The sequence below is a fragment of the Cottoperca gobio genome, chromosome 3 (assembly GCF_900634415.1).
Source record: "Cottoperca gobio chromosome 3, fCotGob3.1, whole genome shotgun sequence".
In the NCBI taxonomy this organism is placed as follows: domain Eukaryota; kingdom Metazoa; phylum Chordata; class Actinopteri; order Perciformes; family Bovichtidae; genus Cottoperca; species Cottoperca gobio.
In genome coordinates, this window is record NC_041357.1 from 27,654,137 (window position 1) to 27,681,361 (window position 27,225).

General features: G+C 42.9%; 1 protein-coding gene and 1 long non-coding RNA gene across 5 annotated transcripts in view; one reads left to right on the top strand and one right to left on the bottom strand.

Annotated features, from left to right (window-relative positions):
* The window catches only part of LOC115006216 (uncharacterized), a 214,178-nt gene that overhangs the window by 89,726 nt on the left and 97,227 nt on the right, over positions 1-27,225 (top strand). The gene's annotated exons all lie outside the window — the stretch shown is intronic.
* Positions 15,946-19,575, bottom strand: irx5a (iroquois homeobox 5a). 2 transcript variants are annotated; one of them, XM_029428328.1, is made up of 3 exons: positions 18,931-19,575; positions 17,616-18,015; positions 15,946-16,931 (listed from the first exon to the last, which is right to left on the bottom strand). In XM_029428328.1, exons 1-3 carry the CDS (start codon positions 19,171-19,173, stop codon positions 16,222-16,224), a joined length of 1,353 nt encoding a protein of 450 aa, XP_029284188.1. In that variant the 5' UTR covers positions 19,174-19,575; the 3' UTR covers positions 15,946-16,221. The 2 variants fall into 2 exon arrangements, with proteins under 2 accessions (XP_029284188.1, XP_029284180.1); XM_029428320.1 differs by having other exon boundaries at positions 18,916-19,575.

A 27,225-nucleotide genomic window follows, 5' to 3' on the forward strand; every position in this document is an offset into this window, starting at 1 on the left:
AAATGTCTGCCTGCCTGCAGGGACTCTTTAAACATGCGTCCTGGAAGATTTAGGGCAGAGTTTAGAACTTAATTGTGCGGGTTTGTTATTGGAAAAAGACAGGTGGGGACTGAGCCGAGACATGTTTTATCAATTTGGCTGTGTCTTTCTTTGTATCTTAAAGTATTGGCGTAATACAACCCGTGTTTTATTGTCATTCCACTTTTGATTTAGAGGTGTCTGTCTCTGGCAGGCGCTGTGGTGAACGCTCCCCTGTAACGGCTGTGTGTGGAGAAAGTGGCTGGAGGTGTTACTGTGTGCTGGTGTGAATCCTGTGTCAGTGAGTGCGAGACAGCTTTCATATACTCAGAAGAAACTTAATAAGAATCCCATCATGTATTACTTAAAATACTCCAGGTTTAATTTATAGCTTCTAAAACCTTCAGTCCAAAATAAAACGTGTTACTTCCAGGACCATTTGTGTTCAGTAGAAAGAGAAGCAGCATTTAATCGACACACACGTGAAGTTCCCGATGCTCTGAGCCAATCTAGGCCAAAGTGAGCCGGACAAAACCTATTGCAGAGCTCAAATGACGCTTGGTGGGTAGACTGGCATCAGTCAAACCCACAGACTGCCCCCAGGTCACACCAAAGCTGGCACTTAGAGTTTTAACACACAGACAGCACACACATTATCCAGCTAATGACGGAATTACAGCGCTGACTCACCATGTTGCTACATGTAAGCGATGGGGGGACGGTAATAGATTATCGTCTGAGAAAAGAGGCACTTTCCCAGGAAAAGCAGCTGTCAGTGAGAAAGAGAGAGCGGGAGAAAGAAAGAAAGGTGGAGATGGACATAAACTCCCTAGAATGGAGGATTAGATGATTGTAATTATGACTCTATAAAACGCTCAATACTGTCATTATCATTGAGTCATATGTCCATGCGGGAGAAAGGGATGTTTAAAAGGATGTGTCATCAGTGTCTGAGGTTGAAATGGGTAGAAAGAGATTTACACTGGGAAGGAATAAGATATACGGACTGTCCTTTAAAACTGGCATAGTCAACAAACATATCATATCCAAGAGGACAGAATGGATTACGGTAACTGTCCGTCTGTGTTTCTCCTGCGTGCAGACATGTGGATGTTTTCATTCTGCTACAGAATGCTTATCATCCACACATGGACACATGTGGCTATGTTTAAATGTTTATATGCTTATATCAATGTGTACTTATGGTGTGTGTGTGCCTAAAGTGTCTGCGCCTTTAATACCAAGTTGCTGTAAGTGTGAGTATAGTGACTGTAGGCCTCTATGTTGCGGTGACGCTGTATAAACGCTGTGGTTGCTCTGTTTTCTTACTTTGGTTTCAGAGCGTCTGAAAAGTTCATATTTTCAATGGCAACTCAGAAGGAACCATAAATTCACAGGGTGCTGTATTTTTATCCTCTTCGCATAATGAAAGTTCCAGAGGACAAAACAGTCCCAGCGAGGGTGGGGTGGGTTGTGAGAAAGCAGTGTGGGGGTTGGAGGGCGTGGGGTTGATTGTGGGTTTTGGGGACATAAGAGAACGCTGCACACGCTACTGGACATGTAGCCATTCTGGAAAAGCGACTCTTGAGAAGCGTTCCCCAGCCTGTGCTCCCTGCTCCCTCCCTGGAAGAAGAAAAAAAGAGCCTTTGAGCAAACAGTGTGCGGGGATGTCTGTCGGCGTTTCCAAGTGAAATCCAATCGAGCCGGGTCTGAATATTCTCAAGCAAAATGGCTCCAAGTTCAATTACACATTACAAGCCGCATGACAGTTTCCATTGTGCAATACTCAATCTAACAAGACTGCGCTAAATCGGCCAGGCACCCCTGTTCACACTGGAGTCAGTGTGCCGAGACAGGAGGGAAGGGCCCTCGACAAGAGGCTCTCTTAACTACTCTATTATGGTAACGCATACCTGTAGAGAAGCAGACACCTGAGACCCAGAGCCAAGCAGCTAGAGGCAACTAGCTAACATGGCTTCCCTCTGGTTGCACCCTCTTGTACTTGACTGTTGTCAAACTGTTATGGCTCTAATGCTTTTGTGTTGATTGTGGGAGTCTGAGTCGGGAGGAGATTATCTGCTGGCCCTATAGCCTTGGGCTTAGTTCTTGTAATGAATCCAAAAAAGCCTTTTTCTTAATCTCTGCTTAGAGGACAAAGTTTCAATATACTGTACGCGTATGATTCAGTGTTCATCTTGATGAATATCATTTAATCAGCAGTGACACTTCACAGGTCCTTGGCATCCGAGCTGGTTTGCTTAGGCTGTTCCAGGGTGTAATTTACAGCTCATCCATGTAACCTCCTTTCCCTTTGGTGGCGGAGCGAGAGAAAGAGAAGCCCCTCTTCGTAGTTAGATCGCTGTGGTGGTGGTGGGAATGCTGGAACCAACCCTGTTAAAACTTGAAAACATTCCCTCTTCAAACCACCATGACTGAGTAGATTAGGCCCCCATCCGCAGGAAAACAATCTTATTTCCTGAAGATATTCGGGGCGTTTAATTCAGAAACAATACTGGCTGGCGCGCTGAGCCTCCTTTCATTGCATGCTTTTTTATTACCATTCTTGGAGTTATTCAAATAAAGTAAATGAGTGGTTCAGTGAAACGTGTTAAGATGCACACCAAATACATTGGTGTCGGGCTTAATTATTCCCCCAGATGAGTCTTTTCTTGTGTCTACACCAATTAAAGTCAAGGGAATAGAATCAGAGAAACATGCGTTCCTGTGTACTCGGTACAGCCTTTGTAGAAGCCATGTCATTGATGACACACGGCTATATACATATTTCATTGGGACATGCATATTTTACAGTGTAATCCTTGGCACGCCACTGCTTTGTTCGCAGTGTGTGGAGAGGCCTGAAGAGTAGGAGGTTTTCTTTGTGGCTCGTGTTGTATCAGTGAGAGAAAAATGAGAAACATCTAAATGCGTTCTGACAATCCGAATCATTTCAGGGTTACTGTAAAGTCTTTGATAACCACACGCAGGTAGAAAGAGCGGTAGCGTGTGCACATCCCACACTTTTTATATTAATTATCAAACAATGTATCGTCAGTTTCCCCTTGTAGTCTGTGTTTCATTTGTTTTATAATAGTTGGACACCATCGACATTACTTGGAAGCATCGTTTCTATAATTTGATTTACCTTCACCGCACTGGGCTGGAATGAAATTGCGCTTACAAAGAGCACTTACTAAACAAGCCAACACAGCGTTAGCGGCAGACCGTGCAGGAGCCGAGCGAAGCCAAATACGCGAACGTGATCGCACGTGGTCATTTCCTGCACTCCGTCTGCACGGTGTTGTGGTCGAAGGAGTGATTGCACTGTGCCAGAGAAATGCTAATGTATGTGTTCGCAAGAGACAAAACATCCAGACACAATTAAAAGCACAAACAAGTGTCAGCCAGGGTTTGTGTTAATCACTGGGTTTGGTGGAAAGGGAGTGAGAGGGTGAGCGACCGAGGGGGGAGTGTGGTCACGAACACGTGTTGCCTCTGCTCAGTAGGGGAAAGAATGGAAGCACTTATAAGTGGAATCCAACTGGAAACAAGGAGGGGAGTTGTGTGGCTGCTGGGATGCATATCCACTGTTAGACCATACACCCCCTTCACGCCCCCCCCCAACTCAAGTGGTTTCCCCCAAGAACCCCCCCAAAAACAGTACCAAGCGTCTAGTCACGGCAAAGTTCACGGGAGTAACTTCAACCGTATCGCTCACATCTAATAGCCCTGTGTACTCTGGCTACTCATGCTACCAGCACTTGATCATTGTGTTGTGTTCGGTGCCTCTGGTCCTGCTTCCTTTAGACTCGGCCTCGTTCAACCGTACAGACGGCGAAGGCGGAATCCTGCACGACTTTGCTCCAGCTGCTGGTCAAGAAATGCCTGCGGTCAGACTTGTCTTGACTAGAAACATGAGAGTCTGGACAAGTTGACACAAGAATAATGCAGCATTGGATATCACATATGACTGACGGGGAGAGGTTTAAATGATGTATGCATCTTAAACACCACTTATAAGTAAAGTCTTTGATGCTTGCGTTTCAAAGTGTGAACACATGCAATGTTGTGAAATACACATGCACGGGTGAATGCAGACACATGTAGACATGCACACAGGAGATCTTTATCAACAACTGATTGGCCAGCGTCTGATCAGGCCGGGAGCTCTTTGTCTCTGAGGCTTTCTGTGTTGATCGCAGGCAAGTGCATCTAAAATGTTCTGAGAAGACAGATCAGCACCTATGCATTCGCTGACTCACTTTTATCCAACTGTGAAAAGAAGCCAGAAAAGAGAGATGACTCACAGACCTGCAATGTGCGAAGGCTATTTACCTGTAGTGTTCACGTGTTTAGTGTCTCGTATCGTCTTACGGTGACATTACTGTTGGATTTTTGGGGTGATCGTGCCAGATGTTGGTGTCTGATCGCCTACGGTAAAAACATGACACAACACGAATCAAAAACAGATCCCTCTCTCTTAAAACACTATTGCTCATTCATTGAGGGGGAGATCACATGTCGTGTTCGTCTGTTGCCAAAACACAAAGTGTCTCAAACTATTTCAAGATTACAGCCCGAGATAGCTCTGCTTATCCGTCTGTCACCATACGACGAGTTATCTTTTCTTGTTTAAGTCACTCAGGCTCAACGTCTAATCTGAAGCGTGTGTGTGTGTGTTTGTGTGTGTCACTTCCATACACGCCGAAGCGTCCTAAACAGGCCTTGTGTTGAGAAAGACTGTATAGGCCGGATGATCAGTCAAAGCCTCAGAATGTTCCCTTCCTCATATTATGAATTGTTCCGCAGCCAGACTTATTATGCATGTTGCCATATTATACCTGCTCATATGAACCTTTGTAATGTTCCAAGAGACTCATTGTGTGATGCATGTTCACAGATGTGTGAGCAAAGAGGTGGCCATCATTTGTTAAAGTCACACCAAGGTAAAGTGCATCCGTCTGTCCGGTGTGTTTGCAGTGTGCACCTGTGTTTGTGGTTTTTCTTCTTTGTCCTCCAGCATCCGCGTTGCCCGTTGATCGTCTCGAGAACAAGGAGAGAGCTCTTCCTCACAAGGTCAAACGCTCAACTATCGCACTATGCCATCGATGGCTGGTGACTTACAAATCATAAGTATTGATCAAGGCAGCGATCATACTGAATGTAGGGCAGACAGTAAAATCATATCCACTTAGGCTTAATAGCCCACATTAAAGCAATTATGCACACAAACTAGGAAGTGTAGCTGTAGGCATATTACGCCGGTCCATATATCTTCTTTTTTCTCTTTTTTCTTTGCATTTTTATCCATGCACTTTTGATAATGAATCAGGGTTTTACTTGCTATTGACTGCTTCAGGTGGAACAGTTGTAATTGGTTGGGCGACCCCTCATCAACTCTGTAGCCTTTGTAGGTAACGCGGCTCTTGTCGATGAGATAATGTGCTTAAGGTTTTTTACTGTGTATGCGAGTGTCAATACTCATGTATTTACTAATGACTGGTGACCTGCTAATGAAGTTGATGCATTTGTGAGTCAGTCGCCAGGTCAAGGACTGAAGGAGATATTACAGTCGTCCTCTGCTAGTGCGCTGGCACGTCGGGACGCAGTTAAAGCAGTTTCGGTTTATTCCAAGCAAACGCTCGGCTATGCTCTTCTTCACTCTGCTGGAGCCGATGGAGGCTAAATGCTCAAAGGTATATTTATTGTGCTTAATGAGTTGAACATTTTCTACATTTTCCCATTGACTGATTACGTTCTGTTCACATCTTAAGTCACACTTTTATTTACTCTGGTATGTAATACACATACTCAAAGTGGATACAATTGTACTTCTCTGATATGTAGAGTTTACTGCATCAGTCAGGCTGTCAGATAAGTTGTCGGGCAAAAGGTAAAAAAAAGTAACTTTTCTTATAAGCATCCTTACATACTGCACCTCTAATCATCCTGTGGGACAAACTCCACCCGTCCTGCACCTGTTAGGCTAAAATAATCCATGAAAAGTATTTGCAAATGCTGTTAGAACGAGGTCTGCTCCACATGCAGAGACTTAAAGCTCATGTGTATGAAAGATGAAGCATCATTCATTAAAATTGCAGGATTCCCACAGGCGACAGACAGCGTGATTATAACGTATTGGTGATATATGTGAGTGAACCTGCTGACCGATGGCTCAATGTGTTTCCAATAATAATTACACTTCTTTGAACATGTGGCACTGAAGACGTACATTCTGAAAATACTACCAAACGGCATAATGTGAGGTTAGTATACTGTATCCGGTACAATAAGTCGTAATATATGCACACAATTGTCAGAGAATTGAAACGACTTGTGAAGCAAAACACCCACTTAGAAACTTCATCTTCTACGCCATTTTTCACTCTGTTGATTCCATCTTTTGTTTAATAACCACTTTCCCCTTCCTCCTTTTTTCTTCTGCTTTATGATGAAACATGCTCATGAAAAATGTATCGCCGTGATCTGCATATGCCGATTCCCCTGATTGGGTTGCCGTCGCTTGTTTTGAGAAAAAGGGAATGAAAGCAATATCAGGCAGCACCGAGTGAATCTCAATTTCTCCTTTTTGACAAATGCATTTCATCTCCACTGTGCCAGCGGAAAAAGGTTATCAGAGCCGGATCGGCCTGCACCTAAACCTCTCCAACCACTCTGTCAAACAGAGGGAGGGAGAGAGCGAGGGAGGGCCATGAATATTTAAAGAACTTTAACTGGTTACATTTAACGTTAAACGCACGAGAGCCAAAGCACCAATACAGTCGCTTGGGCTTCTCACTATAGTTGCAAAGACTTTTATATGGCTTCTAATTTTAACAAATTCTAGGGTTATGATATATGGGGAAATTACATGCATGTTATTTGAGGGGGGAAACTGTGGCATGTGCTATTTTGCACTCTTAGAAAGAACCACCATCAGTGAAAGCGTACGCACACTAGAAAGAGACAGAAAGCCAGCTTTCTCTGAAAACTTATGTCATCAAGCTCTTTCATTATCTAACGTTAACACCCAAGAGATCAACTTTGCCTCGACGATATGGGGTTATAATTGCTTTTATTGGTTTATTGTGGGAGAGAACAAGCTCTTTGATGTATTTAAGGGACCAACCTAATGAATCAGTGAATGCAGAAACGGCATATCCTGGGAGCTGATCTCAAAGAGGGTGATGATGGGGGTTGGGATGCGTGTGTGTGTGTGGGGTGTTTTGGGGGGGGTGGTGTTGCAACAATGCGTGCTTTAGTTGCCAGCAATGGTGAACAAGCAAGGACTTAATCAAGCACAGTTGGCCAAAGGAGCAGGGGATAGGAAGGCATGGGGTGTAATCAACTGTAAACATCCTATACAATGTTGAGCGGAGAGATGCGTGACCTCAGAGTTATGGGAGCAGGCTGCAAAGAGGGGGTGGGCTTATTTAGCAAATATGTAGAAGTGCTTTTGACCCCATAGTGACCGCTTTACAAGCACACTACCACCGACGCACACAAACCCACCAGTCATTAATCATCATTTGTGTTGAGAGCAGGCCTTGTTTGAACTGAATAATGCTGTGCGCCAACACCGGGCTTCCAACATAGATTGTGTACTTGCTGATTTTTGTTGACTCATTACTAAGACTTTGTAGCAGCTTTCTTTCTCTCTTGCTCTCTTTGAGGCTGGTGCACGGTGGTGGGGGTGAGGGGTGAGGGGGGCTGTGTGAGTTTGTTGTGGCGGTGGCGGAGGTCAGAAGAAGCCATGTGGATCTGGTTACCCCCTGGCTTTTCCCACAAAAGTGATCAGAGACTGAAAGTTGAGAGCATGTGTTCCTTGCAGCAGGTTTACTCACGTTTCCAGTTTAACCTTTTATTAAACTGTCCATTGTGCTCCCGCTCTGCCAACAGACCCTCCTCTACATTCTCATGCCCATCAGGTCAGTCAGGTTAACAGCCAAAGGGAGGTATCGGGGAGGAGGGCCACACTATCTCATCTCTGCCCCTCTGTCGCTCTGGAGCCTGTGCAACACATTGGAAGAAAGGCAGAGAAGTATATACTACAACCGTTTGATGAGCAGCAGGGCAATAAATTCATTAATCATCATTATATGCCTCATCAAACTCTTTGCCAGCCTCTCCATGGGAGTTACACAAATTAGCCAGTGAAAAAAGCAGTAATTTTAGAGGAGCTAGGTAAGTGCTTTTTGATTGCTTTCTTGAACAATGCTTCCCCTGACAAGCTAATAAATCAGATCTTTCTATACTTAAAGTGCAGCTACTGTGAACCCAATCTGAGCTCCCCAAACAAAAAAAAGGAGGCTGTGTGGGACAAGGGTTTTTTACTACAGCCAGAGCTCTTTCACAGATTTGTTTTGGATTCCTCCTCTTTATTCTGCAACAAAGAGGCCCGGGTACAAAGCTTTTGATAACTGAATGAACTGCTGTTATGTCTCCAGATGCAAGCAGGGATTTACTCATATTGGATCAAAATAACCTCATGTTTGACTTGAGAAGAAAAACAAACGGAGCCAATAGTGACCATATGGTGCTAAATTCAATTAGCTCTTTTTTTTTTCTTCTACCCTTTCTCTCTTTTTAAACTAGTGTGGGTTTAAACATATTAGCCCGAGTGCGACGCATAGATAGACTTATAGCTGCAGCTTGCAAGATTAAGTCCGTACAGAGAATCCTTGCTGGCAGGTGATGCATACCTACTACAGCGATCATATCCTTCCATCCAGATGGCCTTTCCATGCAAGAGCAACAAATCATCCATCAGACTGGAAACGGCTCCTTTATTGAAAATGAGGTCAATAGAAGATTTGAGCCTGGTTTGTGGCTGGCCGTGTTAGCCTCCTCCAGGTATTAGCAGCACTCAGTTAGTGCGTTAGATGGGAGGTCTCATGTGGGAAGGGGTGCAGTTCGAGGCATTATAGAGGGAGGGGGGGAGGAGGGTAGTTAGGGGTGGTCTTTATCTGTTTAAAGCCCCTCTCTGATGAGATTACCTATTGGAGTTGGCTGTAAACCACCCTGTTAATCAGGGTGCAGCAGCCAACACACTCCCACTGGCATGCAGCCACCGCTTGATTTTTTTTTCCTTTTTTTTGGGGGGGGGGGGGGGGATGGATGGTGGCGTTCGGGAAGAAAAAGAAACTACCAAATATTTTTCATCCGTAATCATCTGCTGTGTCTGGAGCATTTAAGTGTCAAGTGTTACATGAGCAGGCATAGTCATGAACTAAGCTGATTTGTTTTCCTCCCATGTTTATGTTAAGATTTGGCTGCCATCTAATTTGTGTGTTGAATGACAAAACCCAACAGCTATCTGCTTGTACCAAAACCAGAGCAGCCAGTGTGGTGCTTCTTGATTGGACAGTTTGCGAGTCGCATCACTATACCAGGCACTTTACTAAATTGCCGTTGAGACACCCGTGGCACATGAGCCCATGCAGCTTCCTTCCCTCATTGTGCGGGAGTTGAGGGCCGGTCTGGAGCAGAGAGTTTTGAATGAGTCCAGCAGTGGCGGCGTCTCCTTGCCCCTCCTCATTAACGTTCTCTCCACACACCGCTGAACTGTGCACGGCTCAAAATAACTTAGGGGAGGAGGGGGGGGGGGGGTGCAATGCCCCGTTTATCTCCATCTTGGGAACTGATCCAATTAAGTAAGTGCCCATTTGCATCCATCAGACTACACCAAACTGGGAGGAAAAGTGGAAAGCTTGGAGCAAACAAAAGGGCCAGCAGTGAGAAAAGGTCCATTTGTTGTGCAAGGTGGTTTGGAGAGGGTAAAGTGTCCCAGATGAACAGTGGATAATGCTAATGGTACGGGCAGTGTATGTGTCGGTGCTTATGTTGGAGCAAGTGTGTGTGAGCGCAGGCATTATAGCGGTCATTAGGACAGATATCTGTGTGGTAATGTGGAGCAGATGTTGAGAAGAAAGGGATCATTTAAAAAGGGCAAATGTAAATAAACAGTCAGGCAGCTCGGTGCCCCTCCTCCCTCCTGGACCCTCTGAAGTCACTGAAAGAAAACAGTTCATCAATCTTCGTCACAACCACACACATTGTAATGTTATAGGGCATTATCGCACATATCTTGATGCCCTTTCTTTACAAAACATATCTACGATATAACCAATTTACATGGACTGAGATGCTGATCCTGGTTTAGCCCAGTAGGGAGAAATCAATACTACATGGCTGCTAAGTTATTTTATCTTTAATACCCACGTGTGAGGAAACCTGATGAGGAGGATGCTGCATTATGTTTTTTTGGTAGTTGGAGCGCTGAACTTGCTCACCTTGTGACCAGAGTGAGGCAGGAGCCAGGCCCAGGATACAGACGGGACCTGTGCAGAGTGACGGGAGGAAGAACCTGCCGGTGTCTCCACCTCCAGACTGGATGCACACACTTACTGCTCTGTGGCTGTGCATACCTGAGGGGCTTTGGCGTGGAGTTTGAATCCCTCCTGCGCATGTATCTGTGTGCGTCTGTGTGTGCACGTCACCTTCTCCGGAGCAAGGCAGAACCCCCCCCCCCACACACACACACCGTGTGAGCACCAGTCAGCCCTTACATGGCCACTGAACACAGACCCTTTGCAGTCTCCGGGTCAGAAGCTCACGCCACACTGCTGTCAGAGCAGATTGGTCAATGAGCAGCCCCTTTCAAGGAGTCAAGGTGCTCGCAGAGTCGGGCTCTGTGGGTATTTGTGTGTGTCATGTCATTCATATGTTAAGATTAGACAACCTATTTATACAGTTGAAACATTGTGCACCATGTAGGCTGATTATAAAATCATCCTTGATAATTTTTGTTTTGCATAATGACATTTAATAATCCAACGATACTTAAATAAACATATTATTTGCTACTGGAACTGAATCCCTCAATTCTCCCAACCTCAACCCCTGGCCTCCTAGGACCTCATAGTTCATCACTCTTCGTTAATGTTTTTTTTCCCCCCCCTTTTTTTCCCCCCTTCTTCATAGAAATGTTTTATTTATGTTGGGGGGAGGACACTTAAACCATCTCACAGCTGAAAATTACACGTGTAATCTCTCCCAGAGGAACTCTACGGAGAAATAGAAAAACAGTCCGTGAAGTGCAAAAAAACAGTGGTAAATCACTCTCTGCCACCTTATCTGGGGGGGCGCTTTACTGTGTGTTCAAGACCGTTTTATAACTCCACTTAACACCGACGCTTGGAGGTGCCAGAGGTTTGAGACTCATGTTACCTTGAGGTGTATTTTATTATTATTTTGTTGCATTCCAAAAAGTGTGTGGATACACACTCATTTCAGAAGTGGATTGTTTGATTCAAAGTAAATGAAATGAGTTTTACAAGTTGTTACGCCCAAACACGACACACATCCTGTCAACTCCGGTCTCGTGTGCAGTCTCACCAGAAGACTGAAGCAGAACTTTGGGTCCTTAATTAGCCTTCTCATTTATGAACTGATGATGATTAAATAGCCATGAGCAGTTACTGAACTCCTCACTGAAGGAGAGTCGCTCACTTCTTTACATTTGGAACTTAATGAAAAAGAGCTGAAGGCCCAATATTCATTCTGCAACAAAAAACTAAATCAGGGTAAGAATAAACAATTTGTTATAGGGGGGATTATTTATAACAACCCTATAGGGAAATAAATACAATAATATATATGAATAAAAGTGTCCCAGACACAGCTGGCCCCTGTGAAACACACTGATATGTGATTTGGTTTTGAAGTTGAAGGATGAAAAGTGAGAATCCAGCCCGACTACATTTCAGTCACAGATGTGAACAAACAAAACACGCCCTCCTTTTATTTCAACCCACTTTTCATACCAGATTAGGCAACACCCGTGTCGCTGATCACACTCCCCACGAACGATCTGTGCAGGTCAAGTACAGAGGGTGTCTGCTTACACATTTGAGCTGAATTTGACCCCGACTCGTATGTGTTGGAGACTGACGCTTTATCAGAAGGCTGTTTATACGGAGCACCGTTTGGTCCTCTGAGTAATCCCTCAGTGATATTGGCAGTGTGTTTTATCAGCAGGTTTAGGTTTCACCTTGTGGTCTGACATACAGTAGCATTTAAGAGGCGTTCACGGAACTGTCCAGGGGCAGGTGTCTAATCTGTTTGCTCCACAGCTCCAAGTCTCTTCACGAGTCTGCCCCTGCAGCAAATCTCTTTCCAATCTCCCGATATGTTAGACTTGCAGTTTGGGTAAACTGATACCCAGTACATCGCCAGGAAAAATGGCATTTCATATAAACAGTTTGAATACATATTTTTGAAATGTCTCAGTATAGGTTGTCCTGCTGTAGTTATGCCAGTGCTATGAATTGTTATATTATAGGAACACATGGTTAATCCAACGCCATTACGCCGCATGTTTTTGTTTTTTAAATGTCCCGACATTTAAATACTTAACAACCACATATAATGTTAGCTACCTTTTTTTTTGGAATACGTGACTGTACCTGTGAGAAACATGCACACTGTGCTGCACAGGTAATTACAATAATAAAGGGATTACGGGGCCACAGATGCCAGACTTAACTTTCACTTCATTAGATCCTACCGTTCCCAAAAGTGTCGAAAGCAAACAAGAAACCACGATTTACTCTTGTTATTCATTAGTCTTATATTAGCACTATTTTCAGTCACCACTGAAAGTCTCCCTGATGACACCAACACACCGAAGTACAAATGTCGTATCTACTTTTAGAGCAAATATGCATAAACCGGCAGAGACGCTGTTGCTGGTGTTCTGCAGATGACAAAGAATACGATTCTTATGTCAGTTTCTATTGATAGAGAAATATACAAATACTAATTATGCATTAATTCGATTTTAGACGGGGGGGGTGGACATGCTAATTTGACTTGTTTAGGTCTAAGCAAAGGTATTTAATACTTAATGCAGTAAATGTAATTTAACTGTGAGTCGGGGCCCTCATACTTCATGTGTAGCCAATGGCTTTTATTTTCATTGGAGAAGAAAAAAGTTAAATTGATATGACGACAGTAATAAGAAGCATTTTCCCAAACATCCCGGGATTCTGCTTCTTGAATGCTCAACAGTAATAAAGTCGGAGTGAAGGGTACAGACCTTATCCTCCTCTTTTCTCTCCTGCTTCTTCTCCTGTCGGATTATTTCCCCCATTTTCACACGTGGGAACGGTTTCACCCCTACTTAGTATTCTCACATTGTAGCAATCCCAACAATGAACCGACACGCCATTCAAGAGGAGGGGAAGCCAGGGACCAAGTTGTATAAAGTTGCAGAGAGCTTCTCCCCTGCAGGCTATCATGCCTCTGATGATGCTCCGCTTCTTCCAGTAATCATGGGGTTAATTGACTGGCTTTCATCAAACCCAGAAATAGAACAAGTATAATCAACGATCAAATATATATATATATATATATATATATATATATATATATATATATATATATATATATATATATATATATATATATATATATATATATATATATATATTAATTAGTGAGAGGCTTTTTTATTTTTTTTCATTCGCAGTCCGGTGAGCTGAAATACAGTGACATCAGAGAAGCTGTAAAAAATATATCTGCTTTAAACTGCTGCTTTATACCATTACTTTCATAATAATAATATTAATTATTATTAATAATAATAATTAAATATAATATATAGATATATATATCATATTATTATATATAATATTCTATATAATTATTATTATTAATAATAATAATTAATAGGATATATAGGCTAATCAATTGTCCAAGACATATTGTGCTTTTTCTCCCACTGGGTGATTTGTTTAAACAACAGTTGTGGGAGACAGAGCTGAATGGCAAATTTGAACATTGTTGGTAAAAAGGTAATACAGATAATAAGCATTTCATATAAAGATGGCCAAATGTTTTAAGATGTTTACAATAAGTGAGAAAGAAGACAGACACGTCTCGTCATGCCTGGTCCCTGTTACACATCTAGTTTGGCAGTAACTTGATCATCCTCCCAACATTTCCAGTGTATTCTTAAATTAGGAAAGTTAATGGAATAACATCACCTGGCTCTGCTTTTGGTTTGCACCATTTTAACCACCACACCGCCCCCCCCCCTCCCCTGTCGCACGCACACGCGCACGCGCGCACACACACACACACACTCACACACAACAACATGAAAAACCAATTTGACGTATAAACGTCACAGTATTTACTGAGTCCCACACAGATGATTTACACCGCAGAAATAGTGTGTATATTGTCCCAGTGAAACATTACTTCTTCAATCAATTGTGAGAAAACAACGCAATCTCTAATAAAACTCTAATACTCTCTGAGGGGACATTGCATCGAACAGTTCAATCCCCCGGGGATCAGCAAAGAAAAAACATAATTATGCTATTTAGCCGGCTGATGTGTCGAAATCACTGCTCCAGCACACTCTGTCAGATTAAAATAGAGGGCCCGAATAGAGGACATTAAGGCTAAGGGAATTATATAAACCTCAGGGGAGATTTCAAATTGGAGAAGGGGAAAGTAAACTATAGAGATTAATGGCAGCCATAAACAAGAGCATGCTGTCCCACTTCAGTGGAGGTCAACAATAACAACATTAATAATAATAATAATAATAATAATATTAATAATGATGATTCAGTATCCTTCAAAATGCACTGTAATAACACTGAACAAACAAATATATTAAAAAAATAACATATCATGTTTTAAAAAATTAAAATAGGTCTTAGTGGCCTAAAACTGTTGTTGTGCTAAGGATGCTTCAAGATAATATTTAATAATAGTGATCATCATAATAATGGTAGTAAATTATTGTTTTTCTTTTAAAATATATATATATTAAATATATAGCTCAATATTTAATAAACTATCAGTACTAAAAGAACACTTTATCTTCAGTGTGCCTGGGAAATATCCTTCTGATTGTTGCTCTGCATGTCGGTCAAGTATGTAATTCTTGCCTCTTTTTTTTATCCACTTGTCAAAGTTGCTATAATCCTCATAATAACTGTGATTATTGTGTGTGCCCCATTGGCTCCACTTCTTTTTAACCAGGCCATTTGATCAGGGATGGGTTTCCGTGACGGATTAACAAAGAGTCCCCCTGAAATTAGGAGCAAGTGTGACACCTACCTGCAGAAGTTGGAAGAGTTAGAGGACAGTGCCTGGCTACCGGCTGCACAGTATAATAGAATGTGTCTGTCGCTGCTGTGTGCATGACGGCATTCTCCCTTTTCTCCAAACACCAGTGTTTCACATCTAACGCGCCATTAAAGAGACTCTCCATTAATGATATATAATAGGGCAGTATGTTCTAAATGCATGGTCGCGTCCCTTTTAACAGCTTTGCCACGCCTTGGAAAATAGTAATGAGTTCTAAATTTGGCATAAAATCGAGCTCATTACCGGAGTTCACCACCTGATTGCTCTGCATAAAACACGATAGGTAATTGGGTTAAATGACTGAGCCTCGGTGTTGTTATTATATCAATATCCACTTTTTTTTTTAGAAACGTGCTCAAGGAAAAAGAGGCCCTGGTTGTATCCAAAGAAAAAATAAAATGGTGATAAGCCATAGGCCACAATATACCTCCGTGTTATATCCAACATTTTTCATTCATAAATAAAAGCCTATGGATATTTGCACCAACCAAAACGAAACTGAACCCTTTTATTGTTTAGATATTCCAACACCGTTTTGCTGGCATGTAGGCCTTTTCTTTTCAAGTTGGTCGGAGCTCTCACTACCATAATGTTTTTGAAATGATAATTACCATTGAAACATCTGTCACGGTGCAAAATCTAATTAATATTTCGTATAGATTAATTGGCCTTGAAGCACTTTAGACACGTTGGCAATGCCAACTGCTGCCCAAAATAATCGCTGCACAAGTTTGTATTTTTTTTTTCATAATTTACTTCAAAGATAGTGTGTTGTCCATTTTAAATACAAAAATGCTACATTAAATATACATGTTAGTCTTTAATACAAATAGACTCAGGCGGCTGCAGCGATTAAGACCATTCTTGTTACATTTTAGGATTAACCATTCAGAAACTAAAAATGTGAAGATAAGCATGTACTCAGAAAATAACTGTTGTCAGAATTTGCTTCATCATTGTTCTTTTTTCTTTTTTTTTTAATGCAACCACAAAAAAATAAATAAAAGTCCGCGGTGAGTGGAAAATAATCAGGTATTAAATGTGTGACATACCTTTCTTTAGTTCATAAGGGGAGTCTTTACAAAGATCTACCTGCGTTTGGCCTCTGACTTTCTGGCTCTCCCTTACCAAAGCCTCTGCTCTATTTAACACAGTCTGGTTTAATCCATTGAAATGTGCCGTGGAGCCCGTGGTTACCGAGCCGTGGTTACTGTGAAGATGTCCAAAACTGCCACCATAGTTCGTGTACCCGGGGTAGAAAGGGGAGGTGTAGTACAGAGGCCTGGATAGGACCGTGCTGTTGGGGTGCGGGCAGTGAGGGGAGGACCGTGATGGAGACGCGTTCGTGCCCATTACTGCGCTCTGACCCAAACTGGGGCAAGCCTGTGGCGTCTCGCTGCTGCCCTTACACCTGTCTGACGACGTGGCGATCTCCGCAAGGGACCAGAGTTTGGGTTTAGGGGCCGAAGGGGGCGAGTGGATAACAGAGGTCACGTTGCTGGTCACCGTACCCGGTGCATGGCTCAAATCTGACGGCTTGTCTTGTAGCGCAACGCTCTGGTTCCCCCGGGGCACCGCCGAGGGAGACGAAGTGGTTGGTTTTGCGGAATCCGGCAGCAACTCTGTAGTCCGCTCCTCCTGGTCTTTTAACTCCGAGTCGCTCAGAAGGGGATCCATGTCTTTGCCATGGTTCTCCTCTTTAAATCTGTCACAGCCTATGTCCCCTGGGTTCAGCAGTTTATGATCTAAAGCACAAATAAAGAATAGAGTTACTGCCAAATAAGCGTGACATTAAAACGTGGATAATACTGTAACATATGTTTTAGGTGATCGCGAGGCAAGTGAACACCAGTGCAAACTGAAATCGGATGTATAAAAATAATTAGGCTATTTCTGCACGTTTCCATTAAAAGCAGTTATTGCTCGTGCTATAAAGTGTCCTCATAAAGATGTGTGCCAGCTTAAAAAAGGTGAATGAACTGCTCTCCATAATTATCAAAGAGCATCAACAGTGTTGCAAATGCATGTGTGTTGACTATTTTAAATTTCAGGGAATATTTCCAAAATTAAATGTTATTCTGTCATATCATTATTTATGATAATAAGCCTTCAACACGCGTTAAAAACGGGTTTATAATGATCACACAAAGGCAATATTTTTTTTGCCGAATACCCGGCGCAATACACCAGCTGTATCCTTATTATGCAGTTAAAGATAAATTGGCTGCTAAACACTTTGCGTCACCAGCAATTTCAGCCCATGAGAAGTCAAACGAGGGGAGTTCAAGGTGATTATTATTTAAAGAAATTGTCCCATTATAAATAATATACCACCATTAACCAGCAATCAATTTTGCTCCCTGAGTGGAAACGACTGCGATGAAAAATTGATGATTTTTTTTGTGCCTTTTTTTTCCTGCACCACCAACCTGCTTCTGTGTCTGTCGAGTCTCCCTTCTCTGTCGGCTTGTTTGGCTCATCGTCGTCGTTTTTCTCCAAATCAATATTCTCGTCCTCCTCCTCGTCCTCGCTCCGGTTCCGGGGGGTCCAGGTCATTTTGTTCTCCTTCTTTAGCCTCCTCCTGGCGTTGGCGAACCAGGTGGACACCTGGGTGAGAGTCATTTTGGTGATGATGGCCAGCATGATCTTCTCTCCCTTGGTCGGGTAGGGATTTTTGCGGTGCTCACCGAGCCAGGCCTTTAGGGTGGCAGTGGCGTCCCGGGTTGCGTTTTTACGGTATGCTGGGTCACCATAAGGGTAGGAGCCCAAGGATGCTGCGTAGGGGTGGTATCCTATTGAGCCGGCCATACCCTGGTCATAGGGAGAACCCTGTGATACAAAACAAAAACGAAGTGTGTAAAAGTTCTGTCACAATCATTTTCTAAACTGCTTCAAAATAGTTAAAAGGACTTAAGGTACACAAACATGAACACACGCGCGCGCGCACACACACACACACATTTACATACACGCACGCGCTCGTGCACGCACACACACACACACACACACACACGTACAATAATACACTGGCTTAAATCCAGTAGTTCAAGTCTGAAGTTAATGTTTATGGAGTTTGCTTAAACATTATCCACATGGTTTTACATTAGGATTTTGAAACGTGATATCTGTTGCCCTGCATTTGTATTATTATTTACAATATGTCAGCATGCAGTGGCTTTTATTATCGCCATGAAAATAGTACAGTCTGCAATTTTGATAACGTATTGACATTATGCACGATGGGCCTCACATTCCGCTTCTGTGCGTATGGGATCAGTGTGTGTAGTGATAGGCCTATATACTCGGTTCTGTATGACAAACTAAAAAACAATTTCCCTCTATTTCTTTCCAAAATGTAGTATATTTAAGTTTTACAACTGGCCCTTCTAAGAGAATGATAATAAACAAATGGAGTGACCTAAATTGCCATGACACGGCGCGTTGCAGTCAGTTATGGACGTACTAGCTTCGGCAAGGCATTGCCCACTCGTTCCCATTAAAACTACAATTCATTTAAGCACCATGTAACAGCACACCACGCAGTTAAATTAGTTATGTTTACTCCACAACATGTTCTGGACCTGACATTCTGTAATAGTATATCCACGCACTCTTCAGTGACGCACATATCCCTCTTAATCGCTTGGCTCCGAATGCACAGTGGATATTTCAGGCTTCTATAACGAGTTAATATCCTCGCTTTGCCTTCCTATTAGATTGAATGATCACCTTTAGTTTACTCACCACGTACGAGGTGAATGTGGCAGCTGCTGCCGCGTCTGCACTGTATGATAAGTGGGAGTTGTAGCCTGGCGAGGCGCTGGTGAACGCGGTAGATCCGGCATAGGGCGCAAAAGCAGATCCCGAAGAGGATCTCCCAAGTTCCTCGGTTCTGGGTCCCGATAACACGCTGGTGCTGTACGCAGGGCATGAATACAGGGCTAGAGAAGCGGACGGCTGGTACAAGTAGCCCTGAGGATACGCCATGCTGGAGCCCGGAGAGTATAAGCCACTTAACTTGCGCACTTTCCTCCTTTTATTTTCTCATGCGCTGCTGTCGGAGCGCATAGAGTCGTGTGTCTGCAGACCCGCTGTCTGTCCCCCCTTCTAAATGACAATGGTGAAGGCAAAAAGTAAAAGTGATTAAATAAAGAGAGGCTTGGATGTTGGATGGATTATTTTGGTCGCAGCCACTGCCCGTCGGATGTTTGGTCTCGGTTTGTTTTTCTGTTGCTCCCTTATCTGAGTTGCACCGTCGCTCTCATGCCCGAGCAGAAGTTTTTTTTTTACCCGTCGGACGGGGGCTTTGCTTGGGAAAATGTCCTGCCAAGATGCTAAGTTGAAAAATTGAGGATCCTGACGCCTACTATGCTCCTCCTCTCGGGGTGTAGTCACCGAAGGAAAAGGCAAGCTTATGCTGGGTAACCACAGCCCTGCCCAAATGCATGCTCTCTCTCCCTCTCTCTCTCTCTCTTTCCCTCTCTCGCTCGCCTTCTCGTTCTCTCTCTCTCTCTCTCTCTCTCTCTCTCTCTCTCTCTCTCTCTCTCTCTCTCTCTCTCTCTCTCTCTCTCTCTCTCTCTTCCTCCTCACCCCCTCCCTCTCTCGCGTTAACTAACAATCCGTCTCATTCTCTATTTCTCTATTTTTTTCCCTCTTTAACAAGGCTCGTTGCAGTAAGTCTCATGTGCGCCTGGCAGCCCCCCTTTGGATGGCGACATCATGCGAGTGTGTCAACTCCCAACTTTCTTCATTTTTTTCCAAGTACGAAGCCGTCACTTTCACACTTGATCAATAACAAATCGGCTGTTGTATGCCAGGATATGGGCTTGCAAGATACCGGCAGGAATTAAAAAGGCGCTCCACTGCTGTGCTCTCTTTTTGTTATTATTTCTTTGTGCGTAAAAACAGTCGTCATTTTATGTATGTGCGTTAAACCGCGTGCGCCTTGTGTTAAAATCCGCAATGGGAGTTTCAAATGGATTACTACTATTGTCACGCCAGACGAATATTGCATTGGTAAGATATGTGGAGAGTGCAAAGTAAAAGTAAGATGGCGCAAGGCTAGCTGGCCGAACAGCTCTATCAGAATAGTTGTTTGTGTGTAACAAAGTTTTGCTATTCGTTATTATGTGTTGTGGTTGTTGAAGTAAGTTTTGTCTGCGCCGCGTTTGAACGATTTACTGTGTCGACGGCTAAATAGTTTTTGCAATAGATCCTGAAATAAACCAGTCAGATACACACTCCCAGAAAGTCATAAACCCTCAAACCAGGGCAGATTAGTGCCAACTACACCAAATCCGTCTGGACCGGTGGATGTAATCTCATTTGATCACTGCAGATATACGTTTCAATGCTTAAACTACTGGATATTCTAGATGTATTTAATATGCCACTGTTATCGGCACATTACATTTAATATTTATTATTTATTTAAAAATCTGTCTGTTATGCGTTGCCCCAGGAAAAAAAATATATATTATTGTTATTATTATTCTATTTATTTCTGATAAAAATAAAAGACAAATAATAATTTAGAGAGATTTCTTAATTAAATGCACCTGTTTTGCAAGTTGTAGTTGATTAACGCTGCTTTAAAAAAACAAAAAAAAAACATTATTATGCTATTATAAATATATGTATCAGACATCTACAAGCCATTTCCATTCTGGTGATTGACTTTCCAGTTCAAGTCTCAGATAAGCCGAAAGGGATCGCTGTAGGCGCTGCTAAAGAGTGTGTGCTCACAGTGTCACGTGCTTTTTACGCTCTGAAAACCTCTAGAGAGCAAAGCTTGATGACGCTGGTACAGTGGGAGCCGACGCACACTTTAAAGAGAGAGAGAGAGGGAGAAATAAAGAAAGATTGATACACAAAGCGACCCTACAGTATAGCCTAATCAGATGACAGTGATACGATGAGACCTAGTTTCACAGCCTCCTGTAGTGTTTAGACAATCAACTAATTACTGGAACTTTTCTCACAACAACAGCTACAAGAAGAACCAACTTAATCCGCTGGTGCTGACAATTATCTGTATTATGTTAAAGGTGGGGGACAATAGAATAATATAGCGTCATAATTAGACACGGTTATACCCCCCTTATAGTGGCATTATTGTCCGCCATGTACATCCCGAGATATAAAAAAATAATAAAAAGTCCACATTTTATAATAACGTTAGTTGCTAAAAGAAATACCTGCAGAATTAGTGACATTTAATTTTTTTTTATTCCAGAAAATATGCTACAAAGCTTATAGAGGAGAGATCCCGGCATGTGTGTGTGTGTCATGTGTGCTTCTTAATGCGTTTTGGTTCAGAGTTGCTCTCTGAAGTAGGAGGAGGACCCATAATTTGAGATCACGGAGCCTATGATAGGAGTAGGTTATGGCAACTGCGTCCACCTCTCAGCACTGCACTGATAAAGGAGGAGGTGTAGGTGAGTATAGTTTTGCTTTTATGTGGGGAGGTGCATCTGCGTTTTTTAGATGCCTAAAAGTGAGGCGTTCTCACGCAATAAGCTGATCCGATTTTAAATTATATTTCCGTTGTTTTGACAGCGTCTAACTTTATTTCCCTGAGAGAACGACCTCCGGTTTTTTGACGCATGAAAACGGCTTTACGTGGCATCGAAGAAGCGAGTGAAAGATGATGCATGCCACTTAAAAATGCCTGAGGGAGCAAGTGTAATCTAAATTGGATATAGAGGGTATTATTACACAACATTATGCGTTGTGGCGGACTAATTGCGCGGCTGGGTGAGTTAAACAGTCAGTTAATGTCGAGTGGCGGACAGGTTTCTGGAGCGCACAAGGTCAGCTTGCACTGCTCCCAAAGCCTTTAGTGGTATACAGAAGAAGAAAAAAAAAATGCTTGAAGTATTCATGGGATTTTTAACCATTCTAAATCTGTGTCCTAAACCGATTAGTTGACACCAATTTTTCTTTGATGTATTAGCTGAGGGCTTTTGCCACTTGGAAGCCAATTGAAATTCAAAACAGTTTTCTCTCCAAATGCTTTGGGGAGATCTGCTGCAAATAATGGATGTAATTTATTTTTGACCTTGCATTTTTTTTGAAGAGGGGGTTATTAAATGATTAAACATATGTGCACTATGCTACTTGACTAAACAATTGGCACCCTATACATCTATGATTATGATTATTGTTATTATTAAAGTGGTGAAACAGCAGTAATTTGATCCCTTTTTATTTAAGCATTTTAAAATGTGATAGGCACGACATCGATTGTTACGACAGTGTTATGGTTTGTTTAAGTTGAAACGTAATTGTTTACAATTCTTTTTACAATTTTTCTTTTTTTTCAGATGTATTAAAAAAGAAAAGAAAATTGACTGTTTTGTTTTTGAATTTGTTTAGATCCATGATGAGGAAATCTTCTCATGTCACCAAGCAGTCAGTGAAATCCAAGCCCCCAAACACACACACACACACACACACACACACACACACACACACACACACACACACACCAATTAAATTCTTTTTATTTACATTTTAAAATGATAATTATTAAGACACACGTGCATATATTCTGCATTTCTAACGATCGTATTTGATCTGTTTCTTATAATTTAATTAGCTCCTGTCCTGTGTTTTTGAATGCTATTGTTGCTACACTACTGATATTGTTTATATAAAAAGGTTGAATGTTTTACCTGATACACATCTCATCTTGCTCCCATGAGCTGATACACAAAGCAGATTTGATCATTTTATTTGGCTTTGAAAAAAATCACACAATTTACATGAAGCCAATATGGCTTTCAGGAGAGGAAATCTATTTTCTGATCTCGTTTCTGTTCTTGCGATCTCTTCTTCTATTATTGACCTGAATGAAGATGTATGGAGCGAGTGAGTGTGTGTGTTCGGTTTACTCCTGATGGGGGCCTGTCTGCCCCCCCTTCCCTCTCCATACTCCCCATGATCCCCGCAAGGCTGAGTGGCAGCGCTCTGGATTGGCTAAGTGATGAAATGATGACCCTATTATGAGAAGCGATTCCAAAATGAGAAGTATCTGACAAAGATTGCACCCTTCTCTCACTGCCACGCCGTCCTCTTGCACCACACTGCCAGCTGCGCAGATGATGATTGATTTGCTCGAGATGGCTCACAGGAAGCACCCATTGATTTTTCAGTGTTTTATCAAAAATATTTATTTACAGTTGTATCCATAGGGCGTATCCAGACTCACCCCTTAGCCCAATCTCCAAATGTGGGAGGGGGGGGGGGTGTATAAAAAGGATAATTCTCCCTCCTCCATGACAAGACAAATGACCTGTAATATTATTTCAGAAATGAGTCAATAGGCTCAGTGACTAAACGAATATTGATTGGATATAATGAAGCCTGAGTGTGACTATGAGCTCTTTCAGGGGCCCTGCTGCAGACTCCACTGTCAGCATCTATGCCAGACCTCCCCAACTGAGGGTCTTACACACAGTGCAGACCTGCTCCTCCAGCTGGGACAAAATAAACCTCATGTTAGTAAATATCACAGATGGTGAATCCACATACTCAACATCCCCCTATCCTTCTCACCGGTGCCTGTATATTTTGATTCATCATCCGACAGCTTCCGTGCTTGACTGTTGTCTAACCAGACCTACGGCTAAACAGCATGTTTGTTTTGCAGGTGCTATAGGTGCCATATGGTAATCATCTAAATCCCATACTACTTAAAGCTCTCCAGGCATGTAGGAGGTACTCCTGCAATGCCTTCATGAAGGTAAAGTGATACAACATACAAATCAAATGACTACCCGAATGCTAAAGCCACAGTGTGGGAGCTGTGCCCTAGATATTTGCACTGACTTAATCCAATTGGAATAGTATGAGTGAGTTGCAGGGGCTCCCAGGTCTGTTGCTTGCTTATGTATGTGATGCATAATGGAAGTTGACGAGGTTGGTGATAGATCACAGCCCAGGTAATGTAAACACATTAATCCCTCCGGGTTCATGTGCATGTTCTTTCTCTCTTTTTCCTCTTCCTCTTTCCTATCAGCCTTTCTTTCTCTCTTTCTCTTTGAGCCCCCCCCCCCCCTCCTCCTCCTCCCTCCTCCCTCCATGTTCATCATCTTCCCTAAATGCGTTAGTGGAGCACAAACCAGAAGCAGCCTTAATCTGTCAACATGCCCTTTAATTGGAGGCAGAAAACAACACGTGCTTCTGGTTGTGCCATTCCTAAGTGCACATGTCAAAGAAACACAGAGTTCACGGAAGAAGTGATCCCGGGAGAACGGGGCATAATTAAAAGTATCTTTTAATAGGCTTGTAATGCTGAGCCTGACTCTTGTTGCCTTAAGTAGAGGGCAAACTCTGTGGCTGGAGACGGACATGTGAGGGGCTTCTGCTGAGGGAGCTTGTAAACGATACGTTGCCCGGCCGTCATCAGACATGCAGTCTCTGCCTCGGTCGCCACGCTCGGGACAACAACCACTTTCCACCCCGGCCGCGGACACCTCGGCTCATCCATTCCCATGTTCTTTTGTTCCCCCGAATGAGGGATTCTCATCCACAACATCACCTCTCCTCCCAGGCCACTTTGGCAAGTTGTGTTCTACCTCCTACTCGCAGCACCAGTGGGGAGTGAGAAGGGGTTGATTTGGGGCCTGCTACACTGTAATCAAATGAGACTGCTTAGGGGAAAGGAAAAGGAGGAGGTGGAGTGTTATGTTCTGTCTTGCATTCCACTGCAGCATTGTTGCTTTTTTTTTTTGTTTTTGTCAGGGCAGACTTTGATGCTGTATCCCCTTACCTTTGTAGTCCCGGCAGCCATGTTTCATAAACACAGAATGGGAAACATTAGAAATTTAGATTGCCGCTTTCCTCCTGCCACTCTGCATTCCGCACGTGCCCAGTCGCATTCTCCTTCTCCCAGTGCTGAGGCATTAAGTTCCCTCTCCCATGCCTCTGACACATTTAAACGTCTTACAATCAGCCCTTTTTATTCGGCGTGTCATGTATAATCTGTGGCAACAACAATGCCGACATGGTTTATGTTCTTTTGCCTCTCTTGGTACTGAAGTATTCCGCCGCCACTGTTTTTGTTTCAGGACAATTGCACTTACGGAAAAGATAAAAAATAAATAAATAAATAAGCTTACTTGAAATTGAGAAATGTGCCAGGTGTTTAATTTAGACCTCGTCTTTATGATTGGGAGTGCACTGTTAATATAGAGCTAAGCATTCTATAGCATGCTTCCTTGCTTTGTGTGATCACACAGGGAATAGGCAGTGCTCACTTGTCTTTGTAGTTAACTGAGAATCTCAATGGGATACAGTGTAATGTTATTCCAAATCTATCTTAACTCATTAAAACCCAAAGTGTTCAGCTCTGCTTCCCATATTTTCCTTTTCTTACTGCAGTCTTCACAATGTACCGTATTCTCAGTAGACTCATTTCAAATGTAATTGAATATTTAAATGTCAAACATTGATGAGAATCATGGCAAAATAATGAAATTACCTCTTTCAAAAAAGTGTGTTTTTATGAGACATGGTACATATTCTACGTTTGCCATCTGAAACCTTCTTCTCTGTACTGTGCCGAGTCCCGTTTCCTCCTCGTCCGCCTCCTCCTCTTCCTCTTCTTCTTGGAGAGTATCAGTTTTGTCCAACATCTGACACACTGCCCTGGGTGATTTAGCCAGACGTGGAAAGCCAAAGCGGAGATGCTCTCCTTAATGCCTGACACCTGGTGCAGATTTGGAGGGGATTGCACTACAGGTACCGTCTTACCTCTTCCCCAATCCCAGAAAGTCCCCGAGGTATTTCCTCTTCTGTCCGCGGCTGTGTTTGTTTCTCCTTCCCTTTGCCACCCAACTCTTACGACCCGCGTAAAAGTCGGCGGCCCCTGTGTCGGGATTAGGGTGATAAGTTGTTGAAATATGATAGCTATCATCCCTTTGATACGCATGATTCTGATTTGTTAAGGTATTTCTTTAGGGCCTCAGAAGATATCAATAGGATTAAAATCTATTGAGAGTTTGTCTCAGGTTTTCAGCAGGCGAGAGCTCATGAAACGATTCCTGTCAACAGGCCAGAGCTTTTTTCTAAAAGAAAAGAAAAAAGAAATCCCTTAATGTCTTTTTAAAACGCCGGAATCAAAAAGAGTTAACTCAGTCGCATAATTAGATGTTTCCATTCCACAAAGAAAGAAATGCGTTTTGCCAGAATGACTATTGATATCAAAACATTTCCAATGCCAGCCTCATTAATTTCCTAATCCCACATGTCTGATACCTTGTAGCCGTCTGTTCCTGTTGTTTACACCCCCTCCCGCCCCCCGCCACACCCTCTGTCAGGGTGTGCTTTACAACTGGACACGTTACTCAGGAGTGTTGCTGCTCACCTTACAGCTTGCAGGCACATCTGCAGGCTGTGCTGGGACGGCATCGCTCGCCAACATTAACACAGCAAGGACATCAAAGGCTGGCAGCCCGGGCCGCACCACCTGAGCATGTTGATTGCAATGCACCGCAGTGTCACCTGACCTGGGAATGGAGAGGATTTTGTTGTGCCAAGTGGAGGCATTATCCAGGAAGTGCTAAATAGGCTCGCTACCAGAGTACACAGTGTTGGTTATGAAGCTTGAAGGCAGTATTTAAAGATCAGAGGCTTTTCAATAGATATTCTTTGACTTTTTTGATGATGTAGAAAATCAAGAGTTTTGGCCCCTTTAGTGCAAAATGACAATATGATTCTGGTTAACAATCATAATAGATAGTGTTGTGAAAGATACTCCACATTAATGTAATAACCCCTCCAGGCTGTCGTAATGAAACTATATTGTGAGCATCAGTGAGACACGAGCGAGTGCTCAGTCAGAGACCTTCGCAGGCACACTGTTTATGTTGACACATGCAACTCTCTTCCTGATGCAAATGCAATCTAAACATTAGGCGAAGGGAAGGCAAGCGTAGCCCATAAAGGCTGTGAGCTCCAAACACTTTGAACAGACAACTATCACTAATCACTCCCAGAGCAGTGCGGCGTGTAATTACTCTGCCAAACGTTTGC

What these genes read in the sequence shown, in the direction of transcription:
- irx5a (XM_029428320.1), bottom strand. Translation starts at nt 19,173, where the DNA reads ATGGCGTATCCTCAGGGCTACTTGTACCAGCCGTCCGCTTCTCTAGCC. An exon ending in ACGTGGTGAGTAAACTAAAG is followed by an intron (nt 18,016 to 18,915) that starts GTGATCATTCAA and finishes TTTGTATCACAG; the next exon opens with GGTTCTCCCTATGACCAGGG. An exon ending in CTCGACAGACACAGAAGCAG is followed by an intron (nt 16,932 to 17,615) that starts GTTGGTGGTGCA and finishes TTTGTGCTTTAG; the next exon opens with ATCATAAACTGCTGAACCCA.